The 20,910-nt window shown below is 53.9% G+C and overlaps 1 protein-coding gene across 1 annotated transcript in view; it reads right to left on the bottom strand.

Annotated features, from left to right (window-relative positions):
- The window catches only part of PTGFRN (prostaglandin F2 receptor inhibitor), a 75,214-nt gene that overhangs the window by 22,871 nt on the left and 31,433 nt on the right, over positions 1-20,910 (bottom strand). The window contains exons 3-5 of the mRNA XM_037038789.1: positions 18,748-19,167; positions 13,881-14,261; positions 1,351-1,776 (exon numbers count right to left, since the gene is read on the bottom strand). Coding sequence (XP_036894684.1) covers positions 1,351-1,776; positions 13,881-14,261; positions 18,748-19,167 — 1,227 coding nt within the window. The remainder of the gene's footprint in view (positions 1-1,350; positions 1,777-13,880; positions 14,262-18,747; positions 19,168-20,910) is intronic.

The following is a 20,910-nucleotide window of genomic DNA, read 5'->3' as shown; positions in this document are numbered from 1 at the left end:
GTTAGGGTAGGCTGTGAGCAGGGGCGTGAACAGCAGCAACAGGACAGAGGGCATGGTGACCAAAGAGCAGGACCAGGACTGAGAGTGACAGGCCTGCTTGCATGGGGGCCCTCGGCCTTGGCTGTCCAGGAGACCCACCTCAGGAGCACTTAAAATTCTAACATCCTGACTGCACAGACCCTCGGGCCCATTAAGACAGACTCGCCTGTGGGGCTCAAACTTCACTTTTCTTAAAAATCTCTTTGGGTGACTCCTACAGGCAGGCACGGTGTGACCCAATGTCCTGCTTGGAGAGTGAAGCCAAGCAGGACAGGAGGCTCTGGACAGAGTGGCTGTGAGACAAGAGTTAATGTCTTCAAAGAATGGATGAGGGGGACCCAGGAGTCAATGGGTGATGGCAAGGAGAAGGGGGGACGACCTAATGACATGAGATTGGAGCTGACGTTCTTGCGGGGACGGGGTGGAAATGGTCCAGAAGCTGCAGTGAGGGACAAGGAAGGCGCTGTCCCCAGCCAGGCCCAGCTGCAGAGAGGTGTGGGAAGAAAACGCCACCGCTCAGGAGGACTCTGGGGGCACAGGGAGCTCGGGGGAGAGCGAGGTCGATAATGTTTAATGAGGAAGAGAGAGGAACCTTCAGCCATGAGGTTCGGGGAGCAAGAAATGTTGCCACGGTCTAAAGGGCCCTGCCTGGGGCCCGCGATGACAGAAGAGGTGTCAATGAGTCAACAGGGGCTTGCGGGGCCGTATGATGCTTGCCACCAGCGAGTGAAGGACAACCTGGGGAGCCTCTGGGGACAGACAAGAACAGGAAAGACGTGAACCGGACATCCCACGGCCGGCAGTGCTCTGAGCACGTGGGACGAGAGGCATGAAAAAAGTTGTTTCCCTTGTTTCCTGGCCGCCTCTCCCTGGCAACCACCTCTCCGAATGGACGACAGGCAGCTCAGCCATGGCCTGCGGGCTCCACTCACTCTCTGGTACCTCAACGTGCCTGCATCCAGCGGCAACATGTGGACACACACACTCCCAGTGGCCTGTGCGAGGTCTGGCCTGAAACCACCCAGTGGTGCAACAGTGTCAATGGCTGACGCTGGGCACAGTGTGAGCTCCTGCAAGACAAGGACCTGCCACTGCCCAAGCCCCAGCTCCCTTACTAGGACTCACCCTTGTCCAGCACCCTCATCTTAAAGGGCAGCGTGCTGTAGGTAAAAGCAGCAGTCACCCGAGCACGCGTTTCCTGGACTCCTGGTACCCACGGCAACCTGCAGGTGACTACGCATCTGCAAACATACAGTGTGGTGACCGAAGCCAAAACAACACAAGAAAAAAGAACGAGAACAAAGCTCCCACCTTCGGATGCCCAAAATATGTGGACAGGTTTGGAGAAGACATCCTTGCTCTTCACCCAGCTGTCATTCCGCTGTCTGGTCCAGGCGGACACTGCGCAGTAGTAATTGCCTCTGTCTTCCTCTGTAGTCCTTTGGATTCGGAAGCTGAATGTGTCCGTACGCTCCTTAGAGAAAATGAAGTCTCCGTCCTGGGCCCGCTGCTTGCTCCTCTCTCCGTACCTCAGCGTCCAGTCCCCGTCCATGACGGCAAGGAGCTCACTGGTCACCACGTCGTCACTGCGCCGGTTCATCCTGTAGTACCAGGACACGGTGACCCGGACGCGCGGCTCTGTGCTCTTCATGTCCACCACCCGGCACTCCAGCTCGGTGAGGTCGTCCGAAAACTCGGGGACCTTGGAGGCATTCAGGTACACCTGATAGTCTGGTTCTGAACCGCAGAGAGAGGAGCAGGGTTAACAATCAGACAGCGACACAGCAGAAACGAATGAAAGGAACAAGACAAGCTCTCCTGTTGTCCTGACAATGAAATGCTTATCCCACCAACTACGGGACAGCGCTGAAAGTCCCTATGTGGGGTGGGGAGGACCCTGTGAGAGCTGCTATCACCAAACTTGTACGAGTCTGCCCCCAAGAACACTTCCGCAGCCAGAAGCCAGAAGCCAAATGTCCCCAGTCAGAGTCTGACCTTTCCACAGGGTTGAGGCCTGCAGTCCGTTTCCTTCTGAGAAGGGTGGAAGAAGCTTGGTGTCCACACTCCACCAAGATTTTCCCTGGAATGCCAAGCAGGGCCGCAGACCACCCCCCCCACCCGCCCGGAGGGGCACTGGAAAACCCTATCCCAGAGGCCAGAGGCCATTCCAGCGCTTGAGGCCCATCAGGCCCACCATGGCCTGGGTCCCTGCCACCTGCGCCTACACCCCAAACCCAAGGCCCTCGGGTCATCATCCCCTCGGGTCATGCCTCACCAATCTGTTCCATCCCCATCCTCAAACTCCCCAAACGACATTCTTTTCACTGCCACATGGGACTCGCCCATGTAACTGTCGACCTTGCAGTTCCTGGCTCACTTAGGGTCCCCCGACATCTGACGGGGGGGAGGACAGCCATCATTCTCCCAGCATCCCCGTGGCCTCTGTCATGGTCCTGTTATTTTTCACCTGTACAAAACCCCCTCCTTCTGAGGCTCACAACCTTGATTCACTCCATCTCTCAACTCCACACTGACCCCAAGGCCTCCCTCCACGTGAACTTGCTGAGGAAGTGGCACTGGAACCTTCTCGTCGCTTCCTTCCCTCCATCCCCACCCTCGGCCTGTCACACCCAATCACCCCAAGTTCTCCAGTCACCGGAGAACAGGCACCTCGACGGCGCCCTGTCCCCCTGGTTGCTTCTGCTCACTCTGCAGCGTCACCTCCTCTGTGCCCCCTTCTCGGGGTCCCCACAGCGCAACAGTCTTTCCCTGCGTTTCCACTAGATGGACACGTAATCTTGGCGAGCAGCGACCCCACTGTTGCCTCCTTGCACAGCCCCGTATGCAGCAGGCACTAACGTTTGCTGCTTTTAAAGGCGAGGCGTTTAGAAAAGGCGACACTTTTCTTTCTCTCCGCACGTTGCCTTTTGCACTCTCCCTGAACAGAACTTTCCACTCGCCAGCTCCACCTTTATTCCTGTCACCTCAATCAAAGAGTGTAGTTTTATTAACGTTGGTTTTTTTTATTTATGACTCATTTAGATTATAAACTGCTGAGGTCAAGGAACTGTTCTTTTCTGATTTACGCTTCTCATGAAATGTGTAATGTCGTGACTTCTCCCAGAATGATTCACTGGGCCAGGAAATGGAAAGAACTCAAAATCCTAATTCCCTCAAATGCCATCTTCACAAGCACCGAGTTGCAAGTGAGGCTGGACGCTGTGCCGCATAAAGTGGAGCCACGGTGGCCCTGCCCACCCACGGGAGCACACCCTGCCCTGGTGTGGACGCCACAGACAAGCAGAGGGCTCCGGGACTGTCACCCTGCCTCCTGACCTCACAGGCAAGCCGCTGGGGGTTGCACAGCTGGGGGTTGCTGCCTCCCGGCAGAGTGCTGACACACAACACCGCCTCCCTAGCAACAACCGATTGTGGAACAAATACCCCCAAAATGTATTTGTACCGCCACGTGCATGAGCCAAGGCATCTAGTCCCAAACCGCTGCACATCCCAGGGGCCAGACCCTTTCTCAGCACGACGGCTTCAGGCAGAGCCGCTGGGGCACAGACGGAGGCCACAAGGTTTGCTCGGTGTGGAAAGGACAGACTTGAGCCGGCCGGCACAGAGCGAGACTGCAGCCCTTGGTCCTGTCCGGACCGACCCGGATTGCCACCACATTAAGAGTCCTCCCAAAGCAGCAGCAGCAGCAGCCACTGTCACTTACAGGGCCCCAACTCCACTCACACAAGAGGTGAAGACCTATCCCATGTGTTACCACGTCAACCTGAACCACCAACTGGGAGGCAGCAAAGNTTCTCAGCACGACGGCTTCAGGCAGAGCCGCTGGGGCACAGACGGAGGCCACAAGGTTTGCTCGGTGTGGAAAGGACAGACTTGAGCCGGCCGGCACAGAGCGAGACTGCAGCCCTTGGTCCTGTCCGGACCGACCCGGACTGCCATCACATTAAGAGTCCTCCCAAAGCAGCAGCAGCAGCAGCCACTGTCACTTACAGGGCCCCAACTCCACTCCACACAAGAGGCGAAGACCTATCCCGTGTGTTACCACGTCAACCTGAACCACCAACTGGGAGGCAGCAAAGAATCGTGGTGAAGAGCCAGGGCTCTGGGGCCAGGCTATTCAAATCCCGGCTCTGCCATTTGCTTGCTGTGTAACTTTGGGGAAGTTACCTCACCTCTCGGATATATAAAAATGGGATAATAACAAAACTACCTCACAATGCTTCTATGAGGACTGAGTTAAAATATACATTTAATGCTCAGACTGGTGCCTGGGATGTATGTGCATCTGGAGGATGGGCACACATACACACACACACATATGTATCTGCGAACTGCTACTTACAATTCCCATCTCATACCCGAGGAGGAGGAGGAGCTTTAAAGAGGTTGATCACGTGCCCATCCAGCTCGGGAGTGGCAGATTTGAACCCAGGGCCGAATCCTTCCTGGCACACCTCTCAGATGAGTCACACTTTCTGTCCCCTAAACTTCGAACGTTCCAAGTACCACGGACTGGCACGACTCTGAGCAGCACTGAATGCCATGGCCGGTGTGGCACGGCCAAGCCCCCACCACAGCCCAGCGGACCAGTGCAACTCCAAACACCAGGAGGCCACCCGCGGGGACTTCCCTCTGCCTCCTTACAGATGACCAGCTTGTCCATAATAATCCCTCACCCCTTCAGGGTTCCCTTCCACCCCCGGAGCATCTTCTTCCACAGTGGCATTTTGAAAACAAAGGCTGTTCAAGGTGCCATGAAAGATGGTGGAGAACAGCAACCCGCAGGTCTGTGAGCAGTTTGACTGTAGGACACACGGCAATGGTGGTCAGACGTGTACCGGCACCAACCGGCAAGTGGCTCTGGGCTTCGCCCCCTCACCCTGCCCAGCCACGCCCCAAGGCTCAGTCCCCAGGACTGGAACCCGGCTGCTGCCCCGCTCAGGCCCCCTCTTCCTCAGGCTCCAGACGCAGACCAGGCACAGAGCTGGGTCCTGGGCCTCCCGCCCCGGTCTCTCCAGGGCGTTCCAGCGTCGCACATTCAACACCTAGTTCACTTTGCTCCCCACCTGCCTCTGCCAACACACACACATTCACTCACATTCATATGCACAAACCACGTCCATACACAGACATACACAGTCACACACCTACACACTTGTGCACACATGCACACACACATTCATACACACACACAGCTAAAGCCCCACTCCAGACAAACAGCCAGCTCCTCCTCCTAACTTCCCATCGTGGTTCCCTCGGCTGCACTCGCATACTCGTTCTGCCGCTCAGCTCGGTGGAACCTTGTGCCAGCTCTGACTCTGCTCCAAGGTCCAAAGTCTCACATGTTCCACCTCGTCATCCTCACACACAGTAGCTGCTCTGTAAACACAGGTTCTTGCCCAAATAATGCTCACTTTTATTGCAAAATCATAAGCATGTAATTCTTATGTAACATAGCATGTAACATAGCATGTAACAACAGTATCACACTGAAGCATGCCATGTGACATTTTAGGTGAAATGCTCAAATGAAAACTATGAATTATTACACCCACATTATTACCCTCCCCACCACACCCACACGGGCGTTACTTCTGCCGGACCCTGTATTTGTGAATGAAAGTGAGAACCGTATGAACCCCAGCCTCCTCCTGGGCCTCTGCCTCCAGCCAGGACCGTTGTGATAACCTCCCACCCCACTGCCCTGTGGGCCCACAGGGCTCCAGGGTCATCCTCTGGCGAGCCACCTGTGGGGGGTCTTCCTCTCCCCGTGGGAGGAAGAGCACCCGCTGGCCTGGCAAGTGAGGCCCTCCTCAGTGGGAGCCTCGCCTGCTGGTCCAGCCCTGCGGCCCACTGCCTTCTCCTGTAGGTTCTAGACTCTGTTCAGGGACACCTCCCAGCATTCCCTTGTCACCTCCTCTGCTTCCAGGTTTCCAGACTCCCTCCCTGCTGTTCCCCAGCCCAGACCCTGGGACACCTGCTCAGGAAGGAGCTGAATAAACCACCCAGCAGTTTCTCACATTCTCCTCCACCCAAAAGGGGTCTGCTCCACCCCCACGTGCCCAGGCACGGAGAACAGGGAGCCCGGGGGCCATGCATCCAGTTCCAGGAGAGGAAGAGCGCTTCTCGGGCTGCTGGTCTCCTCGCTCTCTGCTGAAACCGAGTCTCAGGCCCCCAAAGGAGGCCTAATGCAAAGACCAACAAAAACAAGTGGACTCTCAGCTTCTGAGCTTACAAAGGGGTAGGTTCTAGGGACTAAAAGGCTGTTCCAAGGTCATCTGAACTGTTCTCCAGCCTCGTAGGTCGAATGAGACCTGTCCTCACTCCTAGAGAAGACACGACGCCACTGCGTCAGGACAGTAGCAGAGGCGGGTCCTCGTGTCTCTCCGGTTTGGGTGCACGATGGAAATTCTCCTTCCCTGTTCCGTGTGCAGAGATCATGCCTGTTCTTCCAGGCCCGTCACGCACACACCTCGTCTGCGCAGCCTCTGCTGCTTAACAGCGAATGCCCCCTTTGCACTCACCTAGCCCAGCTCACACCTCTACTTTGAACTCAGCAAACGTTCAGAGACCCCACCCCGCGCTGGGCTTCCAGCTCTCTGAGAAGCTCCTCTGAACACAGCCTTGAACTCTGGTTACATGCCCCGCGGACCTTCTTCACAGGGTCAGGCCCTACCTGCCTAATTCATCCACGTGTGCCGTGCATGCCGTGCCTTGCACATGAAAGATATTACCACGCTTGCTGAACTGAACTAAATTTAATATTTTTGCATAAAAATGTTAATTTTGGGCAGAAGCATTCCACCACTGATTATCGCTCCATTCTGCTTGATCTCATCAAGAAATCAGCTAAGAATGCAATGGTGCTTATGTTTTAAAAATGCTTATCAGTTGAAGATGCATACTGAAGTGTTTCATGGTCAAATGACATGAAGTCTGGGATGTGCTTTATATTCTTTGTGAAGAAAAAAAAATGAGAGAGAGAGAAAGTGAGTGTGTGTGTGTGTGTGTGTGTATGTGTGTCTGGGAGAAGGAAGAGAGATGAAATAAGACTAGCAAGCTATTGATAATTATTGAAGCTGGTGGTTCTTTCCACTTCTGTGTAAATTTCTTGGTAAATTCTATTCCAACTGCAGCCACGTGTGACTAAGCCCTCTCACGGAATACTGTGGCCTGAGGGTGACGTCACTCACATTTGGAGAAGCAAGGGTCAGCTCCCCGGCATGCTTCCTGGGTGGCCTCTGCTCACGTACACGCCACCTGGGAAGCCATGGTCTCCAACAGTGTGAATGTCCCCTCTAATGAAAGATGACAGTTTTTGCATATGGGTCATGAAACTCCCTTGTTACAACTTTTAAACCAATAAAAAGCTGTCAGAATCATTGGCTAATTTGTAAACGCAGATATTCTGTGCTTATTGTATGAAACAACCTTACCACCAATTTTCACATACATTACCTCCCGTTCTATAAGGAAGGAGTCATTATCCCCACCTGACAGTGACAACGACAACAACAGACATTTGTCAAGGGCTTTCTAACAGCCAGGTACCAACCGTGCCACACACTTCACTCGTGTTCTCACTTAATGCTCATAACAACCTTAGGTGACAGACACTATTTGCAGGTGCATTTCCTAAAAGGAAAACAAAAACAAACACCAAAGCCCAGAGGCCCGAAGTTCGAAGACTACGGTTTTGCATGGTGTGTGTGAGCAGAATTCCCGGCACGGCTGCGGCGCCAGGACCAAAGTGCACGACCCCGTTCCACGCCCAGTTGTGGACACCTTCACCAAGCCTCCTGCATCCCAGAGGGCGAGAGAGACGAGGGGGCCCCGGCACGAGTCCCGAACCGCGTACAACAGGGCTACGTTCTAATACCCCTTTGATGCCCAGGGAACCAATGAGATGAACAGGCTGCAGGGCGTGTGCCCTCCTCTCTGCTGATGAGGTTGTATCATCTCGAACAGGGCAGGTCCCTCAGAGGCAACGGAGCAGCTTGACGAATGGTTAGAGTCGCCACTCTCGCACTTGTGTAGAATGACGGAATGTTCTCTAACGTTTCCACTGAGGCTATGAATGAGGAGTGCTTGTTCTGGGGTGGGAGGCTGGACCCCAACGCAGGAGAACCATTATGATGAGGTTGTCCTTGCATTTAGCCCCAACAGAGCAATAAAGATAATATCACTTGAAAGACCCAGTAATGCCCCCCACACAAAGTAGTGCTCATGCGGTTTTCTCGTTCCTCTTCCCTCCACTCCTCCCAGGGAAGGGAGAGTGAGTTACCAGATTTGGGGGTGGAGGCAGGGAAGGGGCTGGGTGTGGTCAGCTCAACCCCCTCTTCTTGGGAGGGGTGCTTCCCCGACACACACATTCCTGGTTCCTCCATGCCCCAGACAGGTCCCTCCCTAGTCTTACTCGTTTAAGACCTTGGTGGGAAAAAGTATGTGACACGTTGTTCCCCCACCCAAACACCAATAAATCATCACCACCACCGTGAATATGTATTGAGCACTTAAACACCAGGCGCTGTGCTTAGCACTTTTTCATGCATTATTGAAGGGAACTGTAGGGTAAGTGGAGGCAGTCTGGCTCCCTCGCCCAGATGTCTGGGTAGGTAAGGGGAGCAGCGTCCCCATAGCCTTGGTGGGGCCTGTTAACCAGTGTTCTCGTAGCCTTGAGACTGGTTCCGATAAACTGTTCCCATAACATAAAGTGAGCTCGCATGTGCAGAACTAGCATGTTGTGTAAGGGTTTGGCAGTTTTCCAGGTTTGTTCCTAGTACTTAAAACAGGTAGGGACTCCCTACTGGGGGCGATGATGAGGAGAGACACACAAGGGGACAGGTGTCATGATGGGTGCCACACTGGGGAGCAAGGGCCACCACATGAGACATGCAGATAGACAGGCAGCTTGCAGCGTGCGCGGCTCGCCCACCCGTGAATAAAGGCACACCAGACACCCCAACGGCTCCGTGACTGTTTCTCCGTCTGCACAAACCCCACAAACCTGCCTGGCCTGGATGGGTGGCAACGCAGAAACCAAGAGAACCAAAGCTTAGAAAGCTTCGGTGACACACCCGAGACAGCACACCCAGAAGCTGAGGAAGCAGGATTCCAGCGCTCGCCCACCTGGTCTGCTGCCGCCAGAGGCAATCCCGGACAGACAGCTCCCAAATCACAGGTGCCCGTGAGAGTCTGCAGCCCTAACTCTCGTCTTCTCTAGACGGCACAGAACTCGGAAGTCCCTACCAAGTACTTAGCAGATTAACGGCTCCTTTTCAAGAAAAATAATTGCCTTCCTCGCTGGCACACTGCTGGAAGAGGGGACGGTCCTCTGGTGGGGAAGAATGCAAATCAGGCGCTTAAGCCCCAACGGGCAGAACTCAACTCCGCTTCCTCCTGCTCTTATATCTGAAGCCCGTGGAAGCCTCTCCAATTAACACCACGGAAGTCTGGTACTTGGGGCAGAGAGCTCAACCACGAACTGATTAGTATCCAGCGCGTGCCAAAGGCCCATTTAGACATCTGACAGCAGCGAGAGGGGGCACACATGCGGATCAACTCGCTGCTCCTCCAGAGCCTCTCCAGTTTGGGTCATATACTAAATGGGATCGACACAAAGCAACATTTGTCCCCCACAGTAACTCAGCTCCTTACAGAAGAAACTCCTTCACACACTTAAGATGTATGCCCTCCGCTCTCACAGAGAGGGGATATGAGAAACATCCATTTAAACAATCACTTAGGGCCTTTTGTAAAAGAACAGTTGAAACCACTGTCCATTATGTTATCTAGTGCCCCTTAAATTAAAAAGCACGTGATCAATTCCGTGCCAAGAAAAAGTTTGTCTCTCTGAGTTTGTTTTCCTTCAGCAGAGGAGAACTGCATAATCGCATTTCTTTTTGCCCAACTCTTCAAAACTTCAGAGGCAAATTCAGGGTTCAAACACAGTAACCCAACTTGTACTATCTATCCTTTGATTTTGATTTTATTTTTATGTCTCCTGCTTTGAATGGAGATTCATTTTGCAGGCCAACTTAAATCTTAGTTTTCCCTTTCAAAAGCAGGACATGAGCCCTAAGTAAAAGAGGCTGTTTCTTCCCTCAAAAAAAAAAAAAAAAAGAGAGAGAGAGAGAACCCACCATGGGCCTCCCAGCGGCTCCAAATGCTCTCAGACTTGCCAGGGCCACTCACATCGCTGCCCTCCTCTCTGTCTGGGCCACACAGTAGAACGTGAGAGGATCCCAACCTGCCTCATCCCCTCACCCTCCCCGAGCACCAACCCCAGATAAATTAGGACAAGAGTGTCCCAGTGGTTAGGACTCTATGCTCTGCAGGCGTGTCCAACCTTTGGGCATCTCTGGGCCACACTGGAAGAAGAAGAGTTGTCCTGGGACACATATTCAATACACAAACACTAACAAAAACTGATAAGCAAAAAAAAAAAAAGGTTTAAAGGAAATTTAGGATTTTGTGTTGGGCCACATTCATAGCCATCCTGGGCCACATGCAGCCCGCAGACCACGGGTTGGACACCCCTGTGAGTCAGGAGTGAAGCTGATTCCCAAAGCCAAAAAGGTTTCCACATAAGGTAACCATATTTCAGACAGACTCTACTTAAGATGACAACCCTTGGAATAGACTTGACCCGGGGTTATCATTCTAAGCCGTCTTAGACATTTCTTTTGAAATAAAACAGGCATTAACCACTGTTATAGACCCTGTTTTCCAAAGAGGACTCCAGCAATACCTACCAGCCACATGCCCTGTTATGATGGGACCTTGCTACTCTCCCATTAAGAGAGGGGGTGTCTCTCTCGACCCCCTTGAACTTGAGCCTCCTCTGTGATAACTTTGACCAACAGGAAGCAGTGGAAGCAATACTGTGTCAGTCCTGGGATAGCTTTTAACCGGCTGGGTACTTCCGCTTCCTGCCTCCTGGAAGCCAGCCACCCTGTAAGGAGGGGACGCCCCAATAAGCCTGTGTTCTGAGAAACCCAAGCCATGTGGAAAGGGCTTGGAGGATGAGACACCGTGTGGGGACAGAGAGCATGGTGACATGTGCATGAGAAAGCTGTCTGGAAGGTTGACACCACTTTCACTCCCTGTAGGGCTCCCAGACAGAGCCACCCCGGCTGTCCCCTGCGCATCAGAGGTGAAGTCCCCTGAGTCCTTCCTAATTCCAGACCCTCAAAACTGTAAGCCAAGTAAAAATCAGTGGTTTCCAGGTGGGGATAGGGCAGCGCCTCACTCACAAGGCTGCTGTGGGGATTAACTGTTTAACACATGTAAAAAGCCCTTAGCCTGGTGCCTGGCACACTGCAAGTGTTCAATAAATGCTCATTATTATTAATATTTTAATAGGTCAATTAACAAAATTGGGAGTGTTGTGTAATACCTGAAGAGGAAACCAACTTTCTTAAGAACTCTTTGTGACAACATCCCATAGTCACGCAGCACAAGATGGCCTATGGTAAAGAGGGAGTACTTAGCAGGTCACGTCTCCCTGTCCCTTTGGGGCACCTCTCAGTCACCTCCAACAGGCCCCCAGCGGCATGGTGTGGCGCCCACATCCATACACGGACACAGTGTGTGTCTAGAGAGAAGCACATGTCAGGGCAGGTGCACGGGTTTCTGGGCAGACGGTCCAGCTGGGAAGGCTGGAGAAAGAAAGTCCACTGCTGACCTTACACTGGACCCGCCTCCTGGCGAGTGTCCCAGCAGCTGTAAGGGGGTGAGTCACAGGCACGGGAAGGAGGAGATTTCCGAGGGAGAAAGGAGGAGAAGGCTGACGGTTGACACCACTTTCACTCCCTGTAGGTCTCCTCAGGGGCAACCGCCCTGAACAGTCGGAGTTGGACATCATTGCTTTCTCTGAAATTCCTGGTTTCCTGTGCGCCCGTCTCAACACTGCCCATGTGTCTGGTGCTGGTTTATCTACCCAGCCAGCCAACGTGTATTGAGTGCCCGGTACGTACGAAGCGCCAGGCAAGGTGTGGGGTCCTGTGCACCTCAGCCCCAGCCAGGGAAACGCACGAGGGTGACTTTTGCAACAACCATGCCCGCACCTTGCAGAAAAACAAACAACGATCCTTAGGAAAGTCACCGAACTTTCTCCCATGACTCGGTCTCTGTTCCTTCTCCCTTTGGAGAACACAGACACCAACAAATCCCTTCCGGGCCAGAGAGCCCATTCCCTCCCAGAGCCCCCCTCCAGTTCTCTGCCAGTCCCTGCACACCCCGCCCCCAATGCCTGGACCCATGCATAAGCACTTGAAAGAGGCTCTCAAATTGGAGAGAAGGCTGCACATTCTAAAAAAACCCCTGGAGCCGTGATTCTGAGTCAGAGGGGGAGGGGCAGGAGGGGCAGGGCCGGGATCTGACAACATCCCCCAAAGCTCTGAGGATCCGCGCTGAGAGACAAATTCAGCCCCAGAGATGAAACATCTCGCAGTGCTGACAACATCTGTTTTATTTTGAAGGTTGCTAAGGCGAGGCCTGGCTGGGCCAACATTGTTCCAGTTCAGTACTTCAGAGCGCGTCTCTTGCGTGGGGTTCAGACGGCAAGAATCAAAGCCAGATAAACCCCGTTTCCTTTCGCTTTTCCGACATCAAAGCAGCACTTTGCTACCGGGGATGACGAACACCCTGCCCAGCCTCCCTCTGCAGGGGATGCACTTTCTGCTCACTCTCCCACTGCTCCTCTTCGCCCCGACCCCTCGGCCCCAACCTGTGAACTCTGCCTCTTCGCCAAGTAAAGGCTTGTCGGGACCAAACGGCTCCACGGACCCATGAGGAGATTTCAACGCAGAGAGAAGGAAGAGCCACGTACGAGCTGGGGGGTCACGGTGGGAGGATGTTGAGCACCAGACGAGGGAGGAAAGATTTCCTGGTGTTCACAGATGTTTGACTCGTAATCACCAGAGCCAAATGCCAAATGCCTCCACAGGGCCCAGGACGGCCTGGGGACCGCAGAGCGCTCCTGCTCAGGACAGGGCAGAGTCTGACCACAGGCCTGTCTCCTTCCTTGTGACAAGGGAAGTGGGAAGGACGGCACGTGCTCCTCGACTCCATCCTGCCTAGGTGGACTTGTAATTACTTCATTACAAGACAGAAACTAGGGAAAGTCTGTCTTGCCGGGCACGCATTCAGGACAATCAGAGGTGGGGAAGGTAGCAATGGTAAAGAGAAAGAACACGGCAATGACTGTCACCTCTGTGACAAGTTGTTATCAATGGGTGGCAAGGTGACCAACGGCTGACAGCCACATGGCTCCTCCAGCGAGAATCGCGCCTGGGTGAGAGCCCACCAGGACCGCTGGACAAGCAGGAGGGCCCTTTCATTCAACTGGTATCTGCAAATAAAATCACTGGAGGACTCTACGTGGAAAAAGCGTGTCCCAGTGACGGCAGGAATCCTCTCTTTCCGCCCTGGGCTTTGGAAGCAGCAGCTCCGGCCAGAGGGCACCTCGCTAGGAGTCTAGGAAAGGAAAGGGGGAATGACAGCGGACCCCGGCACACCTGTGCGTTTCAAAGAGCCAGCCATTCATTCAGCAGGACTGGACCCTGCGAGTCCTGACAACAAGGGGAAACTCTATCCCCCTAAATGAGGGTATTGAGACGACTGAGGCCACATTATCTAAGCATTGCCCTCGCCTGCCAGACTCCATTTCGGCCAATTCTGCTTTCACCCCCAGTCTGGGACCCATCCAGGCTAAAGTATGCTTGTCCCGACACCAAGAACGCCACAGTAGCGCGTGTCGCACCCCGCCTGATGACTCCTCATGGCCCCGAGGAAGGGCTGCCCTCCAAACCACTCACCTAGCCAGGTCACATCCACGCCAGCCGGGGAAGACATGGCTTCTGCCACTTTGTGCCAGCTCCTGTTGTGTCCCGGGGCCCAGAGTGCCACGTGGCAGAAATAGTAGCCAGAGTTCTCTTTGCTCACATCTCGAACCAGTAAATGGTAGGAGCGTGCATCCACGTGACTCAGAGCGACGTGAGGAGAGCCGTGCACCAGGGAGTCTCGGTCCAACCGGGCCAGCACGTGGGGGCTTGGCACCGTGCTGCCAGGCGTCCTGCTGAAGTACCACGTCACCTCGGGCCGGATGTCATCCACTCGGTCGGTTGTGATGTTGCAGGTCAGGTCCAGCTCCTTCCCTTCGGCCACCGACACATTCCTGCCCACGGCCACTCGCAGAACTCGAAAATCAAAAACAAATACACCTTGAGAATCTGGACAGTGTGCGTCCCTTCCTCCTACCTCCAGATAATCTCCTTTTCCGTTCTCATTTATGACATTAAAGTTAGAAGACTTTGTACAGTTATAAATGCCCAAGGAATATTTATTAAATAAATTCATGAAACATAACTGCATTTCCTTTTAACTCATATAAACTCACATACACTTACTATGTGCCAGGCACCGTTCTGGGTGCTTCATAAATAGTAACTTACAAAATAGCCGTAGCAGGTAAGGTAGTATTATTACCTCTGATTTTCTGATAAAGAAACTGAAGCACCGAGAAGTGAAGTAACTTGCCCAAGGCCACACAGGTAACAAAGTGGCAGAGCTGGGATTCAAACCCAGGCTGCCTGCCTCCAGGAACTCTGCTTTTAACTGACACACCACGGTTTGGAGAGGAGTCTGCGGAACCTCGCTTTCACACTTTCATAAAGAAAATCAGAACTTTCTCCCCGTGCAAGACCAGATGGGGGGGACCCCACAGAGAAAGCACACAGTTCAGTTCTGACTGGTACGAATCACTGGCTGGGGACTGAGTGTGGGGGTTGGAGGTGAGGGTGAAACCATCTCTCGGGCAAAAAAAAATAAAAGGGGGGGGGGATCCTGAACAGAAGGACCGAGAAATTGAAACCAGACCATACACCTTCTGAGTCAAGTCTTCAAAACGTGGTACACGTAGACCCCCTTTACTCCATTACACATACGACCCGAGCGTTCAGCGCGAGGCATACAGTTTCAAACCCGAACAAGGGCTTTGGGTTCTCCGTGCCACAGCCCCCTCTCGTTAGTGTGGATGATTAGAAGGGGGCTGTACTCAGAGGAGGCGCCAACAGACGTGCTGCCACCGTCTCAAGGCAGATGGGTTTCAGCATCCCCGACACAGTGTTCTACATGGAGACCTTGTACTTTATTTAGGGGGCTTTTAAAAAGAAGGTGAACATCTGCAATCAGAGCGGAAAAACAGCCAGCTTGTGGGAATGCTGGGGGAACAGCTGCTCAGATGACGCCGTCCTGCGCTCCCGCCCAGCCTGGGCCGCCGTCTGGGGAAGGCTCCGGGACAGAGGCCAGCGCCCAGCTCAGAGAAGACCAGCCCCAAAGCCCGGGCCCCTGCAGTAAACTGCTTTCTCGTGAATATTTCCAAGCAAGTGTCTCCGGCCAAGTTCGAGACCCACCTTGATGAAGACAGAAAACAAGGTGGGCACAGTAATTTAAAAAAGGAACTTAAAATGTCTAATTTCTCACTTCCACCCACCCTTCAAAGTCTTCCTCCTCCGGAGGGTGACCCTATTAAAGGGGTGAAAAGTCACCTGAGGGTGTCTTTTGAGAGGGGTCAGTGTGGAAACCGTTGCCCTGAGCCTGTGCTGCGGGTGGAGCTGCCCCATGTGTAACGACTGTGGTCAGAGACCCTGGAGGATTGCTGCTAGAGGCCCCTGTGTACCAGTCACCTGGAGGTAGAGGCGGCTCAGGAAGGAGCCAGGTGAGTGAGGAAGTGGTCGACATATAGCTGCAGACTGTCCATAAGGAGTGAACACAGTCTTCTTAGGTTTAGGGGTCAGTGGAAGAAATGTCTTTCAACTGGGTAGTTCTCTTTGTAATTTTCTCAGCAAGCGGCTGAGTATCTTGTCACACCGCTAACCATCACCACCACATGTTCTGGATTGGGGGGGTCACTTGTGGGAAACAGGAAGGAGCAGGCTAAAGAACAAAACAAGTTCTAAGCCCTCGTAATGCAGGAGAGGATCCCAGGCCGAGCCTTCGGTAAGGTCAGGCTTTCTCCTACTAAACTTAAGTGACTCCATAAGAGACAGGGCAATCTGCATCAACCAGGCCACTCGTAAGGGGGGCGTGGGCATGAATACTGCCACACGGGTACCACAGCCCCACGGTTCCAGTAGCTTCCTGCTGTTCATCCCCACGCGGCGGTACGAATACTCAGGGACTAGCTGCAGAGAGCGCAGGGGTCAGCGAGAGGAGGAGAGGCACCTGGTGCGGGGGTTTCAACCCGAGCTCCACAGGAGGATCCAGGATGGATGAGAGAAAAATTTGCCTTTATTTTTACTCATCTCTACCTGAAATACCGCACCTCCTCTCATTACGAGGCTTAAGCAATGAACCAGTGTGGTCCTATCTGCCCCCGGGATTTTGCCACAAGAGAAGCCACAGGTGTTTTTGCATCACAATTGTCGTAGATGCGTTAAAATACCGCTTACACCCGCGGCCCCTTAGAAAGCCCAGCAGCTGTGAGGTGGGCCGGCCACGTCCTATCACTTAGAAAAACACGGATGAAGCACAATATTGTTCTGTAACAAATCTGTCCTGAAAATATTTTGATAACTATTTCAATAAATCTGTTTTTCTTTATCACCCTCTGAATGTATTTTATGCCTTAAAACACGTTAATTCTGAGAAGGGTCTGTGGCCCCAAAGGACTGTCACAGAAGCTTGCGACACGAAAAGGTTACCGATGCCCAGGCTCAGGTGAGAGCCAAATGCTAGTACCTGCCTAATACGTTCAGAGGGCTCAAGTCCTGTAACGAGGTATGACGGGTTCTGTGGCTTGTTTGGAATAAAAAACACCTTTGCCACTGAAATTCCTGCATAACAAGAAAACCTGCTGCAAATCTCAACCCTTCTGCCTGTGAAAACAGTTGTTGGATGCAAGCTGAATAGCCGAGGTTTCTTAAGGCAGATTCCAGGCAGGTCACTTCTGAAAGGGAAGGTGACCCGAGTCCATCTAGGAAGTGATTCCTGCAGCCAGGGGAACCAAGGCTGACCACGGTGGGCAGCCCCTCCGTGGCAAGTGCACCACCTCCCACCACAGCGACGGCCACGGTCACTGAGAACTTCAGTCTTGCTTTTACAGAATGCAGCTCCCGTGCGGTGGTGGACATGCAGGGCATAACGCTCAGGACGAGGCAGCCTGCAGAGGACAAACACTCCCGTGGGCACTGTTTGCCGCTTTCCCTCCCATCTGAGCAACGGAATGACCACACACTTATGTTTATGCTCAGGAAGCGAGTCCGGCCAAGGTCTTCCCAGTTCACAGACGGGGGCAGCTGCTCCGGCAGTAAAGGGCTCTGAGGTCTGAGGTTGTTGGACTCCCAGAAAAGCAAGCGCATCCACCCACCCATCCACAGCAACCACATCAGGCTGGGGCGGTCTCGTCACACTTTGTCTCTGCCAAAGCCCACGTGCCGTGGGGCCTGGGAATGTTCCCAGCAACTCCGACCCCAGGGCCCAGGACACAGCTGCTCATCTGGTAGGTTCTTTGTTGAAGCTGTGGGACATGGAATCAGTAACGGCTCGTTTTTCTTTCTTATTTGTTTTTCTTTTATTTTTATGGGTTTTCTAAAATGCATTTCGTATTTTCTTAACTACTTCTCAAACTGGATTAGAAAGTAGTGTTTTGGGGTTTTTGTCCCCTGTTTTGCTTTTGGAGCTGGCTCCCAGCTGACAGGACAAAGGACACCTGGCATCGTGCCCTCAGGGTTGGATGGGTGCTCCCTGGGGTGGTCACAGAGGAAACACGTCGAGGCCCCGCCCTAATGACCTCCTCACCTGGAAGGGGATGGAGCATCTGAGGGGACCTGAGAGGGAGGCCTAGAGAGTCAAGTCAGACTAGAGGTTGAGACGGGTGAGCCCCACGTCCCCAGTAGAGCAGGGATGGCAGATCCGGAGACACAGGAAACACCAAACAAGATAAAGGCAAGGGAGCTGGGTGGGGCAGCGCCACCCCAAGGTCCCTCTGGACACCAGGCCAGGCCTCACTCTGGCACTTAAAGGGACTTGTCTTTCAGTCAGAACATTGTCTTAGTATCGTGGGGAGCCTGCAGCTTCCCAGGGGGCAAGAATCCAGACGAACAGTGGCTGTAAAGCAACGCTACGGGCATAAAGCACAAAACGAATCCACCTTCCCCAAGGGCCAACCACCCTCCTCCCTCCCCACCCCAAACACCAGGCCTCACAAGAGAAGCAGAAATCTTCTCAGAAAGGTTGGAGGGGGGGGCGGTTCCCACCCAGTTCTTACACCATCCCTGGTCAGAAAATAAGATAAAATCTAAAATATCCCGTTTCCAGAAGCTCACCTGTTGGCTGGATCAGCACGGTGGCCACATCCACGGCTTTCTCTTGGATTTCTTGCCAGTTGCCCTGCTCTCCAATCCACTCACTGACGACGCACCTGTAGGTGCCCTGGTCGGTGGCCAGGGCCCGAGACACGGAGAGGCGGTAGCCATCGCTGCCCACGGTGTCCAGGCGCACGTCTCCGTCGTGGTAGCGCTGCTCGTAGCCAGGGCCTGGGTGCAGGCGGCCCTCGTGGGTCAGGCCGAGGACGCTCTGCAAGGAGGGGCCGTGCCGCAGCTCCCACAGCAGTGCCAGGTGGGTGTGCAGCGGGGACGCAGTGGCGGCCGCACAGCGCAGCTCGAAGGGCTCGCNGAAGCTCACCTGTTGGCTGGATCAGCACGGTGGCCACATCCACGGCTTTCTCTTGGATTTCTTGCCAGTTGCCCTGCTCTCCAATCCACTCACTGACGACGCACCTGTAGGTGCCCTGGTCGGTGGCCAGGGCCCGGGACACGGAGAGGCGGTAGCCATCGCTGCCCACGGTGTCCAGGCGCACGTCTCCGTCGTGGTAGCGCTGCTCGTAGCCAGGGCCTGGGTGCAGGCGGCCCTCGTGGGTCAGGCCGAGGACGCTCTGCGAGGAGGGGCCGTGCCGCAGCTCCCACAGCAGTGCCAGGTGGGTGTGCAGCGGGGACAAGGTGGCGGCCGCACAGCGCAGCTCGAAGGGCTCGCCCAGGCGCAGACTCAGGCCCTGGCCCGGGGAGGACGGCGGGCTGGCAGCCACGTGCAGGGCGTCGGACAACACTGCAGGGGAGACGGACCCTCAGCAGAGCACCCCAGCCCCCCCCCCAGCCCCCACCCCAGCAAGCACCAGCGCCCTTTCCAGCCCTGAACCACAGGCCAGGCTGTGACCGAGGACAACTTCCCCCTCCCCTCCCCTCTTCTCATACCCAGATGGGTACTTTTTCCCATTTCAATTCATCTATAATCTTAATTGACTTTCTGACTTGAAAATTAAAAAAATGAAAAAAAAAAGAGGGCCTAATAAGACCCCCTGGTAGAACTGGGGTGAAAACACCTGTCTGGGAGTTGGATCTGCTCCTTTCCCCACTGGGGTCAGTTTCCTCATCTCTGAAATGGGGTCACAAGTGGACCTGTCTCACGGAGCTGACAGAGTTCACTGAGTTACACGGGAAAGTGCTTGGGGCGGTGCTGGCACTCGGCAAACATGACACAGCCACCGGTTCTGGCCATAGACACCCCTTCACTAGGACCCAGGGTGGGAGCAGGGAGTCTGGAGGACCTTCTGGGGGTTAAAGCGGTGCGGTCGCAGAGAGAAGCTCGGCTCACGCTGCCTGGGCCTCGCGGCCTGCGAACTGCCTAGAGTGACTACAGTGAGCAGCGTTGAGAACCCATCAAGGGAAACAGGAGTTTCAGCCCTTTGTTCTCTCCTGGCCATCTGGGGAAGGGCTGGGCTCTTCTACAAATCTAGAAAAAGAGGGCCAGGGATCAAGGAACTTTGGGGAGTGCTGTTTTTTTAAAGATTTTATTTATTTATTGTTAGAGAGAGAGAAAGGGAGGGAGAAATAAAGGAAGAGAAACATCCGTGTGTGGTTGCCTCTGTCACACCCCCAATTGAGGACCTAGCCTGCAACCCAGGCATGTTCCCTGACTGGGAATCGAACTGACGACCTTTTGCTTCGCAGTTCAACACTCAAGCCACTGAGCCACACTAGCCGGGGCTGTGAGTGCTATTTTGGAAGGGAAGTGATAGGCCGGGAGCCAGAGAGGAGGTGTCTTCCCGGGAGTGAGATGATCGTTCAGGCCTGCCCCTGAGCTGGAGAAGAGAACGCTGGAACAGCCCAATTCGTCACCTCTTTGGCTTTTCCCACTGTCCCAGACTCAGAAACTACTGTGGTGTCTTTGAAAAGGGGCCAGTCGGGAAGAAGGGAAAAACCTTACACGTCCAGAAAGGCCTGTCTCTGCTGCAAAATGGATACAATGACCTTCCAGTATCCACATCACCTGCGGTTCCAGCCAGCATGACGCAGCGCCAGTCGTCCCTCAGGGCCCACAAAGCTGAGGGCCAGGCAGATTCTGGGCCACCTACGGCAGCCGCCAGAGGCTTCCCCCACCTGGGCCGCCCACCAGCCTCTTCTGTGGGCCACCCACCTGCTCTCGGTTACAAGGGGAAACGAGGGGCACCTGACCTGATGGAGGTGTGGCCCACATGTGCGGATTATAAGAGCAACGTGTTATGTGACTGCAATGCAAAAATGTCTTACGGGACGCTTTTTCCTAAGAAACATATTGAGGATTTTCTATAGGAATAAGAAGAGGTAATAGAAGAGGTAGATTTGACGTTTTAACACCTACCTAAATGGACGGAACAGCATCTGAGATGCGGCAGGTGCTACGCCCTGTCACTGCGGGAATCCACCCCACTTTTATGTCCCCTTGTGCATCTTCTACTTTTGTGATTCTTAAAATACACTGTGGTCCCTGACATCCATTCTTTCAGGAACAAGGCAGGGTACATAACTAATT

Source organism: Sturnira hondurensis, unplaced genomic scaffold (assembly GCF_014824575.4).
Source record: "Sturnira hondurensis isolate 20B ecotype Veracruz unplaced genomic scaffold, ASM1482457v3 Scaffold0024822, whole genome shotgun sequence".
In the NCBI taxonomy this organism is placed as follows: Eukaryota; Metazoa; Chordata; class Mammalia; order Chiroptera; family Phyllostomidae; genus Sturnira; species Sturnira hondurensis.
The sequence above is the reverse complement of the archived record's forward strand: the minus strand, read 5'-3'. Positions and strand labels throughout refer to the sequence as shown.